Source organism: Grus americana, chromosome 12, assembly GCF_028858705.1.
Source record: "Grus americana isolate bGruAme1 chromosome 12, bGruAme1.mat, whole genome shotgun sequence".
Taxonomy (NCBI): Eukaryota; Metazoa; Chordata; class Aves; order Gruiformes; family Gruidae; genus Grus; species Grus americana.
The window spans coordinates 8,670,909-8,690,647 of NC_072863.1; the positions used below are offsets into that span (position 1 = coordinate 8,670,909).

General features: G+C 41.0%; 1 protein-coding gene across 3 annotated transcripts; it reads left to right on the plus strand.

The window, feature by feature from the left end:
- The first annotated feature begins 2,460 nt into the window (after nt 1-2,460).
- On the plus strand, nt 2,461-17,368 carry MOSPD1 (motile sperm domain containing 1). Of its 3 annotated transcripts, none has more exons than XM_054839126.1 (6): nt 2,461-2,574; nt 7,803-8,059; nt 8,243-8,318; nt 11,511-11,737; nt 13,661-13,822; nt 16,256-17,368. In XM_054839126.1, the coding sequence occupies exons 2-6, from the start codon at nt 7,906-7,908 to the stop codon at nt 16,285-16,287; spliced, it is 651 nt and encodes a 216-aa protein (XP_054695101.1). In that variant the 5' UTR covers nt 2,461-2,574; nt 7,803-7,905; the 3' UTR covers nt 16,288-17,368. The 3 variants fall into 3 exon arrangements, with proteins under 3 accessions (XP_054695101.1, XP_054695102.1, XP_054695103.1); XM_054839127.1 differs by lacking the exon at nt 2,461-2,574 and adding an exon at nt 2,653-3,194; XM_054839128.1 differs by lacking the exons at nt 2,461-2,574; nt 16,256-17,368 and adding an exon at nt 14,407-16,249.
- The last annotated feature ends 2,371 nt before the right edge of the window (nt 17,369-19,739 follow it).

The window sequence follows — 19,739 nt, forward strand, 5'->3', positions numbered from 1 at the left end:
ATCCCAGAAGTAATATTCAGGCAAAATAAAGTAGCCTGAGAAGGAGAAAACGAAAGAAACAATAACCTGACAATGAACAAGAGAACTTCCCACAGATCTAATTCTAGTTACTGCCACGCATGGCAGTAGTCTCCATCTCCCACATTGCAGATGAGCAGTCTACCCAGAGCACACAGCATGTGGGCACACTCACGTACATCCTCTTGATAATTTTTTCATCCACCTAAAGCACTGAGCCTTGCTGGCAAGGCAGCGAGAAGAGCAGCAGGGCTGTGCCAAGCCAGGCTTTGTGCATGCCCCAAACCAAAAAACTTGGCACCAGTGAGTTTATCAAGCAGCTCTGTAATATTTTTGCATACGTCAGCCCTGGATAAATTGCAATAGTGCATACATACCTTTAACAATGTCTGAGATGGGGAATAATCTCTCTCAAGGGCACATTATTGCACAATCGTCAGGCTGTTGTGGGGTTTGTGCTCTCTGAAGCATCAGGCACCAGCAACAAGGACAGAAGAACACGACTCCTACTCGTACAATAGTTTTTGCATTTAATTGGAGTTAAAACAGGGCTTTTAAAATAACAACCTAGAAACAAGCTGGAAGAAGGAGGAGACCAGCACGATATCTGATTTTCAGCAGGTGGTCAGTGGATGTGAAGCAACCCAAGCTGAATCCTGGGGAACTTACAAAGGGAGACCTAGAACCTGTGTTTAGAGATCCTGAACTTTCTCTGGTAACGAGCTGGATGAACTGCAAAAGATGAGCTTGGCTAATTAACGTGCTTCTAAATCTAGCAATTTTAAATTATGTTTTCTCTAATTGGATCATTCTGTTTATTATTAATTTGAAAATCTCTGAAGCATGTTTATGTCTGCTGCTTCTCCTGAGGCAGGTTTCCAAAACCAGAAACACCCCACATGTGCTTAATACTCAGTAAAAACATAGTAATTTTCTGAATGTAACCTGAGGGCTGAAGCCTGATAGTCTGTTTAAAAACAAGAATTCCAGTTTACTTTTAAACATAATTGTTAAACTCTATGAGCTGATTGACACCGGTCAAGAAACAAACAAAAAAATAATAAATTTACCAGTTTCCCATGCATACATTTTCAGAAATGCTGACAAGATTGTGATTTCTATATGTAATAACTGTAATGTTATGTAATTTGTGGCTGTAAGACTCAAACTGTTGATGAACTACTGGTGACTATGAGACCTGCAGAAGAAAGTATTTGGAAAAAGATGAGTGCTAACACACACATCTTGGCTAAGTGGCAAAAGGTGTTGGGGTTTTTTTTAAATTTAATGTCTTCCATTATTTTAAATAGACAAAAATGTACTTCCTGTCCTGGATTGTTTCATGATGTTATTCCGAAATATGAATGGCTGCTGTGTTTATTTCACCATAGAAGCGTGCTCATTTCACTGGTGGGTAAAGTCTGGTAATGGATAAAAGATTTGCAATCCTGCTGACTGGATGGCTTAATATAAATCTTAATTATTGACCTGACTTGCAATGAAAATATTTTGCTGCATTAATAATCTTAAAAGTTGGGAAAGATCTTAGGTGGTGATTATGCTGCTACTTTAATTACACAGGGCTGAAAAGCCCAAGACAGAAAAAAACCCCCAAAGAGAGATGATAGTGGATACTGCATAAAATGAGTTAAAGTCCACAAATAGTTTAATAAAAACACGTTAAGCAAATAAAAGGAATACAGAACAAAGGTAAGAGCAAGAGAAGCAGTCTACAGAGACAACACACACCATTTGTGTGCTGCTGTACAATTAGAGGATCAGGAATGTACGTTCGGCTTGTCACCAGTTTCATTCTGCATTCAGAGCAGGTGAGAAAGGCTGATCCTTCCCGCTGGAGGATTTGTAAGTAATCAGCAAGATCGCTCCGAGTTGGAGCTCCGGAGCAGCATCTTTACTGAACCTAAAGCCGGGTCTGGGGACCCGCATGCCAGGAAACACAGCAGGATCAACAGCAATGGGAGCCCGGAGAGGGGCCAGGAACCCTCTCGGGGACAGGTTAGGTCTCAGAAATCATTACATGAGGTAAATTATTCTTAAAGTGTAACTTCCGTATGCGAGGAAAGCCGGACGATTACAAAATTCCCCGCTTCCCGCCATGGGGCCTCCCCTCGCTTTGCTGCCCAGGGAGTGCAGGCCAGCGCTCCTCACCCTCTCCTTAGGGCACCGGGATGCCCCGGAAGGCGGCCCAGCCCTGGTCAGCCGGTTGGGGAAAGGCCCCCTGCCGGGAGCGGGGAAGCAGCCGCGGAACAAGGCCCCAAGACCGGGGGCAGCCCCGACACCTCACCGCTCCCCTCAGCCCGCGCTGACAAGACGGCGGGCAAGGAGGGAAGGGCTGAGTGGCGCGCGAGGGGCTGGGTGGTGCGCGAGGGGCGGAACTCCGTGACGTCTCGCGATGGCCGCGGCGGGAGGGCGGGAGTTCGCCGCGAATCCCGGCAGCCATAGCGACGACGCTACCTGCAGTGACGGGAGCAGGCGGGGGGGGGGGGCGGACAAAGGGGGCGCCGCGCGAGCCCGCACCCAGCGGCCCCGGAGGGGGTGAGTTAGGGGCGGGGGGCGCCGCGCGACACCCCGGGACGGCGCGCGGGGGGGAGGAGCGTCACCCCCCACACCCCCGGTTACCGGGCTGGGCAGCGAGGGGCCCCTGACAGGCCGGGCCTCCCCCCCCGCCTCCTCTCCGGCGGGCGGCACGGGGCTTTCCCCCAGGACCGGCAGTCCTTGCCGTGCCGGCTCGGGCGGGAGCGCTGGCGGAGCCCGGCGCCGGCGGCCCTTTCCCTCGGCAGGGCCGTGAGGAGGAGCGGGGCGGCGGCCGCGTTCCGAGGCCCCAGCGGCGCCGCCCGCCCGGCCTGGACCCTCTCACCCGCGGGGCTCCTCGGCGGGGAGCGGGGCGGCCGGAGCCGGGCTGTCCCGCGGGGGCCGGGGGGGCGAGTGCGGACCGGCCGTCGGTGGGGCCGGGTCTGGTTTGGACTTGCTCCGCGCAAGGAGCGGGGCGGGCCGGGGCCGGTTCGAAGATGCGGGCGGCGTTATCGGGCAGGGCGCGGGCTGCGGAGCGAGGCCGTTAGGGCGCAGATGCCTCAGCCTTTATCTCTGCTGCTCGTTGTCGGAGAACAAAGAGGATCAATTAAGCGTGTGCAATTATTGCTCTTTCTCTGCCTTCGGTAGGTGCGCTTTGAGAGTCAAATCGGAAAGTCTTTCTTCCCGTCGGTCTCTGAGGAAAGAGCGTTTTCCTCAGTTCATCTGTGGCATCTTGGCATTGGAGCTGCGTGTTTGAACCTGGTCTGAGGCATGGCAAAAGGCCACGCAGCACCAATGAGCACAACGCGCGTTTGAAAAGCGGCCGGTTTAGTGTATTAAACGCAACGTGAAAGTGAGAAAAGAGAGACTAAAGCAGATGTGCCCTTGAAAGTCTGCCATAGAATTCTTCTGAGCATTACAGTAGAAGGGTTCAGAAACAATGCACAGCTGTTATTTTGGTTTTCCTGGTTTTGCCTGTCTCTTAGTTGCATTTGAATAATTTTTTTTTTTGTTACTGTCACCTTTTCAGTGTTTGAAAAAACAAAGGAAAAAATAATGTGGTCCTAATTTTGCTGTCATGATCAGCATGATTTATGCATGTTGTAGGCATCCATGCTAATAGGTAATGCTCTGAGACTTTTATTTTACAGCATCCAGGAGACAGTTACTAATTACATTTCTCATCACCCTGTAAAGAGGTAAACAGTAGTATATTTCGGCGCAGTCTTTGCAAAGTGTCGGAGTAGTTCTGCCAGTTTAAATGTGACTATCCGCCTACTTAAATACTTTGTGGAATATGTGCCTTCATAGATTAGCAGATTGAGGTGAGGTTAACCAACTTGCTCAAGGTCATGGAGCGTCAGTGACAGAGTTAGCAATAATGGAATCCAGCCGTCCTGGCTGCTGGGTCTGTGCTCTAATCATTGGATGACTCTCCAAAATAATTGCAGGTAGTTTAAACATTGGTTTGCATAAGCACACGTTAAGGCCTTCAAAAACTTTTGGAGAACAGAACATTAATAGATCTGCTTCAGATCTCATGCTGTATTTGTATGTCCCCTGAAGTAATTGCACTACTTGATGCAGGAGGTGAGTTTGAAGAAGTCTTTGCGGCTTATTTTGTAAATATGCTTTCAAAAGGCATCAATTTTATTGAGTATATGGTGTGGAAAGGCTTATTGTGTAGATTTAGAGGGTAGATCATGCGATATAACAAAAATAGATTACAGTGTAATCAGACGATTTTTAAAAGGAGAATGTGGAGACACTGACTGTAAAGAGATTACTTTCTGAATAAAGTGTTTACCAGATGACATTCTGTAGAGTTATTTGCAGTTGTTAGGAGGAAAAAAAACCAACCAACAAATGCACTCAGAAGCCATGGTGATGAGGCTGTTGGAAGTTAAAATGGGAACAAAAAAACTTCCTCACTTGATTTAATTTTTCAGCAGATACTTGCTAAGCAAAACCAAATCACAATCTGTGTTATTTTGACCTTAGAGAGAAGTTACGTTTCACTTTGTGTTTTTCTCTGTTAAATTTATGAAGAAAGGGATTTCAAAGGAAACGCTGGCAGATCTGTGCTATTGTGACACCAGCAGTATATATTTAGTAACTTCAGGGAGGAAAGATCCTTATTGTGCTAAGAAAAAATATCAGTGACAATTGTTTGTCTGGACTTCAAAGAGCGTTGGAAAGCAAGCTGGCATTGTTCAGGTGTTACACTTTGGCCCGTGCCCTGTAATGAACATTACGTGTGGCAGATTCCTGCGCCTACAAGGAGTTTTACTGGCGGTCCTAAGAGAAGCCCATCTGTGCAGTGTGGGTCACAGACTTGAGACATCTTGGTTTTGTACAGATTTGTTTGTGCTTACCTTTATGTTCTGCAAGTAATCGTGGTGACTATTGACTGTATTTAGTGATTGTGGTAAGAATCTGCTGCAGTGCACAACGTAGAAGAGTGGCGGGCAAGGTTCTCCTAAATGAACTGGCTGGGGTGTCGGAGCCTTATTCTGGGCGTTTGCAGGAGTGCTGCTGTAGGGTTAGTCTGTGCAAAGAAGTTCTGATGATACAGACTTTCTCTGTAAAAGTCTTTGCAGTTTCTTGTTGATGAGTGCCATATGAAAGATATGCTGTTATTAATGCCGAACCGTCAAATCTCCCCAGTGTATGTATAGTTTATAACGCAGTCTTTGGGAAAAGTGCTTTTACTGATGTCACTTGGTGAGATATCCCAAGCCAGAGTGATTGTCTCAAAAAGGATGCTGGTTGCTCGCTTAGAAATCCAGAAGTTTATACTCTGAATGACATTGCTGTGTAAGCAAACATGTCTACTGTAGGCCTGGGTTTGCCAGATTTACTTTTGCCAGGTTGAGCGGTAACTTCTTATCCAGCCAAGTTAAATAAGAAAAGAAAGCAATAACGGAGTATACTTTTTAAAGATTGGTGGCTTTCCGCCTGCAAGTTGTGGAATCCTGGGAGGTTTGCACACTGTGTTTTCAATGGATGCATAAGAAAAATGATCCTGTTAATAGGCTTAGTGATCCACTGATGTGATTTGTGGGTTTTTTGGACACCTAAACACTTGCCGCTGGCTGAGCTGAAGAAACTGGAGTTGTGGTATGATGCCAGGAATCAGAATGAAACCTGTGCAGTGTTTAAATAAAAATCTAAAGGATCAAAAGAATTTTAAAATATTATTTATTATAATTAACAAATTTATTATTGTCACTTAAAAATAGCTAGCAGTAGTTTGCTATTGGTTGTACAGTAGTTTAAAACATTTATTAGGAAAACACCTCTTCTGTTAATTTCAAAGATTACCTATATTTCTGTTACACATAATGTATGTATAGATATGTATGAGAACCCAAGATTCTCACATATGCTTACTGCATACTGCATCAAGCTAACTTTTGTAAAAAAATTCTTCTGCCTATGAGAAGTTTCAGAAGCAGTTATTTTGTATTCCTGCAAGCTGGCAGTTTTTCCACATTAGCTTTTCATATAGTCTTAGTGTATTTGAATGGAACAATGAATCTCACTTTGCAATAGTATATAAAGTTGTTCAAGAAATAATGCTTACACTTGCTGCACAAAGTGATTCCAGAGTTTAATTCTTCTGAAACAAAAGGGATTCACCAAAATTCTAAGAAGCACTCAGAACCCAAATTGCCACTGAGAGAGCTATTTCTTTTTCTAGGCTCTTCTTAATAAGGTAGCAGAACATCAGCTTGGAACACTATCATTGGGGATTTGTTTTCAGAATATTATTAGTAGCATTTCAGTGAAGTGGAAACAAACCTGTGCTCTGAAAAGAAACTGGATCTTGGGGAAGGACATTCCAGTAAGAGCCATGAATTTAAATTTTACAGCGATGATTTGCTATTTCAAAAAAAAAAAAAAAAAAAAAGCTTAATTTGTGAATAAGAATCAGAACCTGTAAATCTGAAAATATGACAGATATTCTGTAGTAAACACCTAAACTTGTGTCATGTTTCAAGTATGCAACATGTATCTGGTGCTTGGACATGTGAACATCATGATGTTTAGAATGCAAAAACAAGGACTTGGTTTTGATGGTTCATAATACTGGGGCTGTTCACTGCTGAAAAGTTTTATAGGTGCAACCAAATCAGTTTATTAGACTGGAGAACAGCTGAAATGGACCTTGGTTTATAAAGCTCCATTGGAAGTGGAAATTGCAGCTAATGGATCAGTCGGAACTCTTTGTTCTCTTAATATTTTTCTACTATAGAATAAAGTTAAGCCTCAAAGGACACCTTCAGTTTGATAATTAACCTATAGGAACTACAGTAAAATATGACCCTTCGGGGTGGGGGGAAATATATGTAGCTGTTTCACTTTGTTCTGTCGGTAGTGTGTAAAGTCAATGGTATGTGTGCTGACGAGTCTGGCCTTAATTTTATTTTATGAAATACATTTGGGATTGTTGCTTGATTGGGTCATGGGTTCTGGTTTCAGTTCTGGGACGTCACTCAAAATAAAACAAAACTGGGGGAGTGGCAGAGGGAGAATGACAATGGTTATACTTTGGTTAGAGACAGCGGTGGTAGAAAACCTGTCTTATTTTTTAATGAAATAGTAAATCCCAAATCTGTTTGCTATTATTCATCCCAGTTATTTTTCAATTCGTTGCCTATAATTACCATGCAATTGTAACAAGAGCTTAGTTTAAAGAAGGCATGAAGGTGTTCCCCATTCTTTTGTTCTGAATCTCTGGGATTTGACATACCTCAGTGCCTGTGTGAGCAGATACCTAAGTTGTTATCCCTCATCCTGGAAGGTCGTCACTGCACAGAGATTCCTGCCTAAATGGTGATTACTGCTGCCCTACGTCTTTGTGTTTCCTCATTTCTGCTCTGTTTTTTCTCAAGTGTTAGTGTTCTGAGGCAAGGATGGTGTATCTTCTTGTTGTTGTTGTTTGGTTTGTGTTGCACAGACCTAGAACAAGCAGCTCTTGTCATCAACTGGGACCCCAAAATGCTGTCATCATGCACTGAAAAAGTGCTTATCCATTTGTTTTATAGCAGTTCATTAAATAGATGGAAACCTGATGCAAATATTTTTTTCTATTTCTGTATTTTTGAAGGAACTTAAGTAAAGGTAGATTCACAACTAAGGACCAAGCTTTATATTTTTACACCTTTGTTGACTGCCTCAGTTTAGTATAGACTTATGGAAATAATCTTCTTGCCTTTTCTCTTTTTTTTTCCCCTTTTTTCCTTTAGAATTGCCAAAATGCTTTGGAATTCTTAAACGATTCAAAAACTGAAGTCTCTGAGGATACAAAATCATAAGAACACAAGAAGCAGCAAGGAGGATTCAGTGCCAATGCAGCAACAAAAAAGACAGCCAGAGTTAGTGGAAGGAAATCTTCCTGTTTTTGTTTTTCCTACAGAACTTATATTTTATGCAGATGACCAGTCAACACACAAGCAGGTGTTGACTCTATATAACCCCTATGAGTTTGCCTTAAAATTCAAAGGTGGGTTTCTTAGGTTAAGTTTTATTTAAGGGCTAGTTGGTGATCTTGAACAGTCCAGTTATAATTCATGTAACAAATCATATTTGTGACAAAACCAAACTCGTGTCTTTACCTATATCTGTTGATGAAGTCAGCGAGGTATTAATTCATGATTTGTTACCACCACTGTCCTTTTCATTGCAGTTCTTTGTACAACTCCAAATAAATATGCGGTGGTTGATGCTACTGGTGCAGTGAAGCCTCAGTGCTGTGTTGATATGTAAGTATTACCTTAACTTCTTTTATTATTTAAGAGTCAGTAAATGACAGCATGCATAGTATAAACTAAGTTGGATAAAGATGTAATATTTTCCTAATCTCTTATATTCTTGTGGCCACCTGGTCTTTGCTATTCTTTCACTCTAGGGCAGAGATATTACAATATTAGAGATATTTCCTCCTTTAGTTTTGTCTTTGGGCATAAATAAAATGCTAGTAAATGTAGTATAGTTTGTAAACTAGCAGTGAGAGTAATGTGAGCCTCCTCTGAGTACTTTTTTTGTTATTTCTAACAAGAAAAGCAAGACCCCCAGGGCTGGGATTTCTTTGTGAGAAATATTTGTTTGCAGATGGGCAAAATGAAAATGTATGCAGCTCTACTGAGCACGCTTTTCTGGGCTGTGTTTAATAAAGGTACTTTTGCCTACCTTTCACCCCAACCGCCTCTCTCATTCTCAGATCTCTCTGTCTCCCCTTTATTTGTTTCTTCTGTCAGGTCCCAATCCAGTAACAGAGAAAAGATAAAGGCCAGTTAAGTGACCACAATAATGTATAGGGTCTGTAGGCTGCTATAATTCAAAGTACAGTAGGTATATAAGCTAAAATAGCCCTTTTTTTTTCTTTTTTTTTTTCATTTGCTACATTATTTCTGTGCTGATGTACAGGTACAGCTAAAGAAAGTATGAAGTACCTTTTTGAGCTTTTTGAGTACAAATTTGCAAACTAAAACACCCTGTGGAATCTTCAGTTAACAAATGGCCATATACAAAACCCCTGCTATTGAATGATCTGTCCCTTGTCAGATAAATAATACTGTTCTTGGGGAATGGCTTTTTCCTGTAGACTGTTTTCCTTGGGTGTAATTTGGAAAATTCCAAGGACTCACCAAAGAGAAAGGAAGTTTAAAACATGGAAGTAAAATTTTCAATGGGCAGGAGCAACAATCCTAAAACCAGAACAAAACAGGTCAGAATATACCAGTGTATCAGTGAGCTATTCCAGTCTTTAACAGACATTTACGCAAGCTCGATTACATTTGGTTTATCTTAAACAAGTGTCTTTTATTAAATAGAGGAAAATACGACATATGCATGTTTCCAAGGGAATTTTTTGTGCCACAAACTCCCCATCCCGTTCCAATGGTTGCTGTCTAAGGGCAGTGTTTACTCCTAGGATATGAGCAGTACTATGCAAGTATGGCCATTTGCCAGATAAACAGATATTCTACAGAGCTTCCAATTATGCAATGGTCTCTAAAAAGAAACAGGAGAATGTATCTGTTTATAAGGGTCTGCAGAAAACATCTCTCTGCTTGGCAGCAGATGCATGTTCTCATAGCACAGTGTTATGTAAAGATTCTGTTTAGGTTGGTAGTTAGTACCATGGTACTAAGAATAGAAACAAAAATTTAAAAGGAAGCGTTAAAGGAAGAAATAAGAGTTGAATCTGCTGTTCGGATATGCTGGGAGTTGTATGAATTAGGATTGTCAGAGGGGAAAAAGCCTTTTGTTTTAGTGAAGGCAGTTGCCCAGCCAACACTCAGTTTGCTAAAAGCCGGTCATAAGCACTCTTTTGCCTCAAGTGACATAAAACTACATACATTCCGGCAGCCTTCTCGCTTGGGGATGACTTAGTCTCTGTTTCCTTGTTGAATAGTCTAATCAAACTAGATACCAGTTACAAGCACTGACTATGTGTTAAGGGTTGTAGATACCTTGATGTGATGTAGTTCCTTTAAACAAAGACTGAAACACAAAAATCAGTTTCTTGCAGCAGTTTAATGTATATATTATCACAAAGATAGGTTTCTTGAAGCAATTTTAAGACTACAATCCTGTATTACTAAAGGTAGAATAATTTTTTTCCCCTCAGGAGATGGCATCCTTCTTGAAGCCAAATCACTTTTATGTAGGTATTTTGTCAGATTAGCTATAGTTATCTTAGAAATTTAGAATAGCTTTTCACAAAAAAAAAAGTTTTCCACTTTGGAAAAATAATTAAAATCTATATTAATCGTAAGAGCTGATATGACTTCAAAACCTAAATGTTATAGCTTTTTAATGGTAGATATGTATTTTCATAATGAGTCATAAATGCAGAGAGGAGGCAGTTGTGCAGAGCACTGCTCAGAGGTCTGTATTGCCTTTGATCAGTGTTGTTTTAAAACTGTGCCTTTTGTAGGTCCCACATACAATTTTTCCCCTGAAATGCCATAAAGCTAGAAGGAATGCAACAGCTATCACCCTGTCCTACTGTTGAAGCCATCTTGGTCAATGTATTCAAAACAGTAGAGTAACAGAATGGTTGCTGGACAGTGAAAAGACATACCAAGAAAATAACTGACTCTTTAGCTATAATTCAGAGGATATGACTACGCTACAGTCTGAGTTGCGATTGCAGCTTGTGTAGCTACACTTGGCATAGCTCTTGGTAGCAAGCGAAGCATCTACAGCATAATGCATTTCAATGCGGCCTACGAAACGTGCTCAAGGTCGTTAGATTGATTGACAGCACACATCTCTCTTATTGATAACCAGATTTACTCGCTGAAAGGTGAGAAATGTTTACGTAGATACGTAGTTGTCATTTTTACTGCAGTGTTACATGCTCTTAATGGTGGGCTTCTGATTTTGAAAATCCCTTTACATCTAGCTGACTCTAGAATGTAAAGAGAATTGAGTTTTTGCTTCTGAGAAGGTATAATTGTAAAGCTGTGAGCCTGGTTTCCTGAAAAAGCTAGACTTTTGCCATCATCTGTCCAAGTGTTTGGCAGTCTCACTTTATCTCTTTCCTTCCCTGTCCACTCCAGTCCCTTCATAGCTTTTAAAATCATTGGCCAACATCAAACGACTTAGATAAAAGAGGAGGCATCTTTCAGATAATTGATGTTTCATGCAAATCGGCAGCTAGGCCTCAGATTGAGGCAAAGGTGTGCTTGAGATAAATATTTAACTGTTCTTTTTGGCCAGCCAATTGGAGCCAATATTTTTGAGAACCAGAGCGAACATAGGGAGAGAAGAGAGAAGGCAAGATCAAATCTTCAAGAACATTGAGTGATGGAGGAGGGAACGGGGATCTGTAGTATGGCAGTGTGTCTGTGTATGGGGGAAAGGGGAAGATATTGGGATGTAGGGTGTAATTGTACAGGACACATGCTTTTTATTAGTTCCTCTGAAAATGTTTTCTTCTGCAGTGTGATTCGTCACAGAGATGTTCGGGCTTCTTACTATGGTGTGATAGATAAATTCCGTCTACAAGTGTCTGAGCAGAGCCAGAGGAAAGCATTAGGGAAAAAGGAGATTATTGCTACTCTGCTTCCATCTGCAAAGGAACAACAACAACAAAAGGAAGAGGAGGAAAAACGAATAAAAGAACACCTGGCTGAAAGTGTCTTTTTTGAGCAGACTTTGTGTCAACCAGGTAGCTGAAATCTTTTACCCCTCCTGTGTTCTGAATCAGTTATGAATAGCTCAAGGGACTAGAAAGCCTAGACTAAAATAAATTTTAAAATAATTGTTTTTACTTACATGTAAGACTGCTGTCTGTATCACTGGGGAATGATAGTGCCCAAGAACCCAAACTATGGCTATTCTGCTTATGCTGTCTTGATTAATCAAGACCCTTTGCTGCCCCAGCTTTGCATGTCATACCTCGGAGAGTATATCCTCTGTTCCTCAGGTGCAGAAGTTCTGTTACAGCCAATGGGAATTTATCTGCAAAAGGATGGTAGTTATTTTTTCCCTTGGGCTCTTTCAGAACCTACGCCCATTCTGAGGTTGTTCCAAACCCCTCATCCTCCATTGCCTGATGAGCAGGAAATACTGCCAAAACATCTTCTAAAGTGCTCCTTGTTCTGCACCATCTCATTGGTCTGTCTCACAAGTACAGAAAAGCACAGTTGCTAGCTGTAAACTCTTTCATACATGAGGAAGCGAATCAACAGTCTTGGGCAAAACCTGGATCTAACAGTTTAATTGAAGTGGTAGGGAGAAAGATAAAAAATATCAGTTTTACCGGCACTGAATCTAAACTGGTTCTTGACTTGACAGTCTACCACTTTGTTACTTCTACTGATTCATACTGTAATATTCTTGTCACTTTTATTTTTCATGACAAGAACAAAAATCTATTCCAGAAAATAGACAAACCTGTTTGAGAGTGTTCCTCTTGTTAAAACCAAACTGGTTCACTATTTATACATAGTTTGTGGGCTGGTGAAACACCTTTTCCTGGAATTTCAAAACCCCCTCAAGATAGCTATTAGGATACATGGTTAAAGCAAACCTACAAGATCTCCCCACTCACAGAACAGAACGTTACCGTGATGATTGTTCAGGTACAGAGGGTTTGAACCATCCAGAACAATCTGATACTGGTCTTAATCCAAATGCTATTTCTCTGCTTAAAAACCTTGTTGACTACATTATATTGCTTGCTTACAGATAAACAGTAAACAAAGCAACTACAGTCTTTGCATATAACCTACAAATATCAGATTTATGGAATGAAAACAGGACACGTATTGCTAGTTGCTGAGGTTAGAAAAACTTGATAACAACATTGGCTAACTTCCCATGGGTCTTAAGAATTTGGTTAGAGGTATTGAACTAATGTTATCAGCTCTTTTCAAAGATTACACAGTGTGTCTTTGAGTAGGTTCCAGCTGTTAAACTGCAGTGCAATAAAGAGTATGACGGACAGTTCATCTATAGTTTCATTTCCTTATTCTGGTGATACTGAACTGTCAGAACGGTTCACTCTCACAGGTTTTAAAGTAAGACTCAAATATTACTAAGTTGTGGCACATAAGCTGGTTCTGGCAGGTGCAGCCCTTGAATCCTCTAAGGAAAGAGGGGGAACTGATCTGGAGTGAGAACCTGTGCTCTTTGTGTAGCCACGTTTTATTCCGGAGGCATAAGCAGCATTATCTGCCTGTGCAGCTCCTTGAGGTGCTCTTTCCTAATTTATTACTAATCACTGAAGGAACATACCAAGAAATGGAGTCAGGATGCGTGGTGAAACCTCAAGCATTGCTGAAACATCCAGCTGTCATGAGTGTGTATATATAGCTACTGGGCCTGGCAGGCTCTGTTCCTCCAGAAGGGAGGCGTTTGGGAAGTCATGTGAAAACAAGTTCCAGCATCGAAACAGGGAGCAGCCTTCTCCACTGCAAGATGCAGAAGGTTTAGGAGGGTGGGTTTAAGAGTTGTTTTCCACCCCCCCCAAAGGGAAAATAAAATCTCAGGGTATTGCAGCTCCAATGTACTGCAAACACTTTTGGAGAATATTTAACACTTACATTGGGTAGATATTCCTTACAATTGGTACCATCTTGTTTTTCAGAAAACAGAACTGCCTCGTCGGGACCTAGTTTACTAACAGTCTTCCTAGGAATAGTGTGTATTGCAGCACTAATGCTACCTACATTGGGGGAAATGGAATCCCTGGTGCCTCTCTACCTCCACTTAAGTGTGAATCAAAAGTTAGTAGCTGCTTATGTTTTAGGTAAGTATTTTGGATTTTGTAAATGTTTTCTTGCAACTTCTGTGATTTGAGAAACTTCTCCTGTGTTTGCCAGTGGCTTCAGGAAACATGATGGAGACAAAGCACCACATTACATTTTGGTTTGCCTCTCCATTTATATTTGCAGCCATAGTGATATCAGGGTAAACTAGTTACTGTAAGGATTTTAGACCAGATTTTAGTCGATATTTATTATATACAGGCCCCTACATGTTAATTTTGCCTTCATTTGATGACTAGTCAACTGTAGTCATCTGCCAACAAAACTGAATGGAACATGCTGTTTCTTATTCTTATATTGAAATAGAGAATTACTCTATTGCAGCACCTAGATCTCTTCTGTTACTTTATTTCTTGCTCCCACTCAGCTGAGCTGGTCTGAAAGGCTCCATTCACTACTTTGTTGATAAGCAGTTGAAATGTATAGAAATAAATTGTCATAAACCTTTCCTAAGAGACCGCTACTATCCACAATTCTTCCTGATTTTTAACTTGCTCCTGAATTAGCAAGCATAGATAAGTTGCACATTTCATTTGTCATGACTGTTTTTCTGTAACTATTCCAGATTTGAAGAACAGTCACTCTAAACTCAATTCTCCTGTCCCACTACCTGGCAGAAATGAGGATTTAAAGGAAACGAGCTAGGCAGCTTCAAACTGATAGCTAGAGGTGAGGTAGTGATGGGAAAAGATGCAAGTTCTTGGTGGTTAATACGCACACTCAGTCGACTGGCTGACTCATGCAAGTCAGTCTGCTGAAATGGTTTGAAAACTCCCTTATTGCTAATCAGAAGCCCACATCTTTGCCGGAGCCCATGGTGATGTGTTTTCAGATGAGGACCTTGCAGTAATCCCTCCTTTATTTTTATCTCTAGTTTCAAAAATTACTCCACTGTCTGCTGATGCCAGCTATAGTATTAAACCATTTGACTTCATACATTTGCAACAACTTACCTGTTTCTAGCTTCACTATCAAGTTCTTAGAGGCGTTGATTCCTTTGGTAGCAGTGGTTTTAGTGTACGTGAAAAGATTCTTCATCAGTATGCAACTCTTGCTCCTCTAGAGAGTTGATTGCCCTTGAGAAGATGAAATGACTTTCTTCCACAATGAAGTGCAACTGAGATGCATTGCATTTAATTGAAAAGGGAGGTTAACACCACACCAACTGGGCTGTACGACATTTGAGAAGTGTTTGCTTTACAGCAACGAGTTAAACTCTTTATTGCCTGAAGTCCCTGCACAAGTGGTACAGGCTGTCCTGTAGCACCTTCTAGAAGCTTCTGTTATTACTCTGCAATGATTTAGATAATCCAAGCTAAAGGCCTACAGCAGTTCTGGTAGTGCTCATTGTCTAAGCTAATACAGACCTTAAGAAATAGCTGAACTTTCCCTCTTTAATGGATAAATTGCTTATCTAATGGAAGGCAGCATTACAGCTCTGGTATGTCATGCTTCTACCTTCAAAATCTTTATGAAGTCAGCCAGTTAAATCAGTGTGTAGTGGCAGGACAGTAAAATGGTCTCAGAAATTTTCTTATCCATGGTGAGATCTGTAGGCTTTAGCTAAGCTCTCTGCAGTGAAAGGCTGTTATATTAACATCATCTGAGCCTGCAAGAAAGTAAGATTGCCTAAGAACTGATAAATTACTATTTTGGTGTTATGTAAGGTTGGAATTCAGGGAGCCCTGATGTTTTTCCATATGCCTCTTTGCCTTGTGCAATATAACTCATGGCTAAGAACTTGCAGATTTGTACTTTTTCTGGTATCTGCACATAATTAGAGTGAACTTTTCAGTGTGTCATGAGTAGGTTTATTAGCCCCACATTTCCTACTTTCATCTGGTTTTAATTGTTTTTAACCTCTATCAGAGCAGTTCCTTTTTTTCCCCCTCCCTCTTTAAAGGTCACAACAAAGAGTCTGTAGAAAGCTCCCTATGCAGACTGACAAGGAAGCTTAACATCTTTGTCTAAAACTGGTCTTTGATCAATTATTCTGCACAGAGCAGAAACAAAAATGTCTTGGAGCCGTCAGCTAATCTGCCTTTGGCATTTGAAATGCCCCCATGAAAACTGGTGGCTTGTGTGCTAGTGTTATACTTCCCTAAGTCAAAATCTCAATGTTAATACCTTCTAGAAGCGAGATTGATAATTGTTTGGAGTATTTATAGCTTCTTTGAAGTTTACTTACTAGATATACTGCACTTCAGTGTCATTTTTACACAGATTTTAACTACATCAACATTCAGAGCAATACTTCCACTATTTTTTAAGTGTATAAATAAATTAATTCTGCATGTATTTATGTACTTTTTACCTTATTCTCTGGCCTGTGACAGGGTAAACTGTCTTTTCTTTATTTTAAATGTTTTATTCAGTGAAATTAAAGTGTCTAGTTCTTAATTCTTGTCTTTCAGGTCTCATCACCATGGTTATTTTGAGAACATGAGCAATGAGTTAATAGGATGTCAAACACCTTACTGTATATTCACATCATGAATGTGGACTGCCTTTTACTCCCATTTGGCTCATTAAGATGCTAGCAAAACTGTTCAGTGATTTAAGATACCTTCAGAAGTGTAATATATTTTAACTATGTATAATAAATGAGAGACTCAAAGCACTTTTCGGTGCTTCTGTAACAGACAGCTATGAAATGTTCAGTGATACCTGTGAAAATAATTTGAAAAACTTTTATATCTACGTCTACTGTAAAAAATCCTTATTAAAGCAACATTTGTTATTTTTAGTCTATGTTCACATCAGTGCGTGATCACTATAAAAAGCAAACTGTCTTATGTAAAATGTTCATTTGGTTTGTGGTTGTACATGCTGAGGCTGGTGCATAACACTTCTGTATACATACCAGAAGGATGGGAGTCATGACTAATCATTGAAGAAAATTAAAAATTCCATCAGTGAAACTATGAAATAAACCATGAATTTTAGGTGAAGAAGTAATTCTCAAATTTCTTACTTCATTACAAATATATCATTGAATGCTCATTTTCTTACCTGGGGAAATAATTTCTGCAACAGCCATTTTGTATCACGATTGTAGACAATAAAAACAAATTCTGTAAGCAGATCCTTTCATTTCTTAGGGATGCATGCAATATGTGAATTAAGTGGCATTGACGGAAGTGGAACTTGCACAGCACGTTAATATAAAATCCTGCATTTTTTTTCTGTCTTAGAGATCAAACTTAAGTGTAGCAACAAGGGTGTTCCTCTGCACCTTCCCTTCCCCCACAGCTAAGAGGGGGGGATTTCTTCTGTATCAGAAACTTCTGCTCAAGTTACAGTTTTATATTCTAGGTGAACATTTGTTTCATATAACAACTCTTTCCCTTCATTTGACATTTCATTGTCAAGATGTTACGTTTAAAAATGTTAAGTTTAAAAACGTTTCTCCTCAAGGGCCACTCTTACTACATTTGATTCATACACACAAATCTTCATAAGAAGTCTATATGATATGCTCTGATCTATGTAAGAAACATTTTGGAAATTAAACTTTTCCCCTTGCATGTTATGGGTCACTTTTCTGTTTATGCATGGAAGTAGAAAGAAACCATGCAGAAATGGGTTGTTTAAAAAACAAAAAAAAAGGTTGAATTTAAGTTGTTAATCACTGTACATTTTTCTTTAATACAACTAAGTCAGTCTCTATAGGGCAATAAAATGCTACTTTAGTTTGATTATCAGAAGAGCTGAGATTGTGTCATCTATCAGGGTCAGATGATAAAGAGTCAAACATTAACATTTAAAAAGAAAGTTCCTAACTGGTTAGAGAGCTGGGTGTTCCAGAGCCCATGCTGCAGCCACCACACTTGTCCCTGCTTACAAACACAGGCTCTGTTTGGGTCGCAGCCTTTTCCTGCCACTGTAGAGCTGTGTTCATGTTGCTTCACTGTTCTTTGTTAGCACCTACACTGCTAATTCTGATTTTCATGAGGTGGTTTCACCCAGCTCTTCTTGAGGAAGGGCGAGGGAATGGAACAGATAAAACTGCCGTGTGGTACGTTAGCCTGGCTGTTCTGTATTGCAGCACCGACACTTTTATGTGGGCCAGAGTAGCAGGACTTCATGCAAAGACCAGTTCTTGAAGGCCCAAGCTGATTAAAAAGAACAACAAACCAAACCTTTTTTTCCCCCCATATCCTGGAGTTCCAGACATGGCCAGGACTGTGTTTTGCCAGGCACTTTTACAGAAGAGAGAGAATCTACATCCCGGAACTCAAGTCACTATAAGCAAGTCCTGACACCTGCAGATGCCTTAGTCCTGTGGGACAGCGCACACAGGAGACTTGGGAAGCGAGATCGCAGGACAACAGAGATGCAGCGTGCCAGTGTTCATTATCAAGGAATTTAGAGAGAAGCAGTTGGTTTAGAAAACACCTTGACCAAAGAAATCAGTAACAAAGAGCTCTCAGCTGCTAAAAAGACTAAAACATTGGACCATTTCTTTTTCAAGGGCAAGCAAGGAGCAATACACAGATAAAAAAGGTTAAATGCACAGTGTAACTCAGCAGATGCAGATAAAACTGGTGCTTGGCCAAAATAATAATGACAAATGTGAATTTTTACTTCTTCCTATTTCAGGGAGATTACAGCACACTGTATAATCACAAATTTATTCCAGTGTTGGGAAAACAAGATCTGAGAACAGTTTCAGTTCAGCACTGTGAGGGGGAATATATCAAATCACATTACAGCATGGTTACAGGGAGATGCTAGTAAAATTTTACCACGTGGATACGCAAGATAGATATTTTACGATGCATATATATACATATATATATGCATGCACACACCTCTCGTAGTTACTTAATAGGGTTATGGAAAACACTGAATGCCTTTTGGAAATAAGACCTGAGACAGTGAATATGCCTCCTCTTAAAAACACCAGGAAAAACAGTTCAGTGTTCATGTCATTTCCCACTCCTGACTCTCAACACAAACAAAACAGTCATTTCCTTGCAATGGGCAAGTATTTTCAGCAGACAGTTAGGAGAGCTTTAAGATCATCCAGCAGAAACAATCATCTTGTTTACCTGGCACTGTATCTCAAACAAGCAATGCTAGCAGGCAGGAAACGAGAGTGCTACGGAGATCGCTTTCATTAGCGTCACCCCTGGTAGCTGTAGGCTCGGTACATGATCTCCTCTCCGTGTTTGCACTTGTCCAGATCAGAAAACGCGTGGACATCCCTGTTTTCTTGAAAGGAGCAATTCACAGAATGCTTAAAACTACAAACAGACCCAATGTAACTGTTTCAGAGCTCCAGGGACAGACGGGGCTTTTGGATAATCAGTTCTTCACACCAGGGATCGCAGCCAATGGAGCCCCCTGAGACTGGAGAGCAGCTCAAGCAGCCGCACGTGGAGATCACCTGGAAACAGCTCCAGTCCCTGCAAAGGGAAATGCTGCTGCCGACATTTCTCCAAATGTCCCAGGAAGAGAACCAAGTGTGCTGTCAGATGGGAACAGTCACTGCTCTTAAACAGCTTAACAGCGATGTTTGCAGCAGCTCCAAAAGAAGCCCATGCACAGAAATGTGCCTTCAACAACAGAGAAATCTGTCCTGGAATCAACTAGCTAAGAATTGTCAATTGTATGTTATTTCATTTTATGTTCGCAAGTATCTGATAACCAACAAGCCTAAACTGGAAAGAGGCTGCTAAATAGGTTTGCCAGTAAATCACCATATTTTAGTCCTCATTTGTCAATGTATATTTCAGATAGCTGGCTTTCTTTGCAACAGCTTGCTTTCTGAATGCCAAGTTCCATCACCCCTTTCCTTTGTCAGGAGTGTGACTCTCACACTTCAGATGTGCATGCATCAGCTCCATCCCACTGGTAGGGCAAGGCTGCAGAAGGGAACTTGCCTGAGCCCGT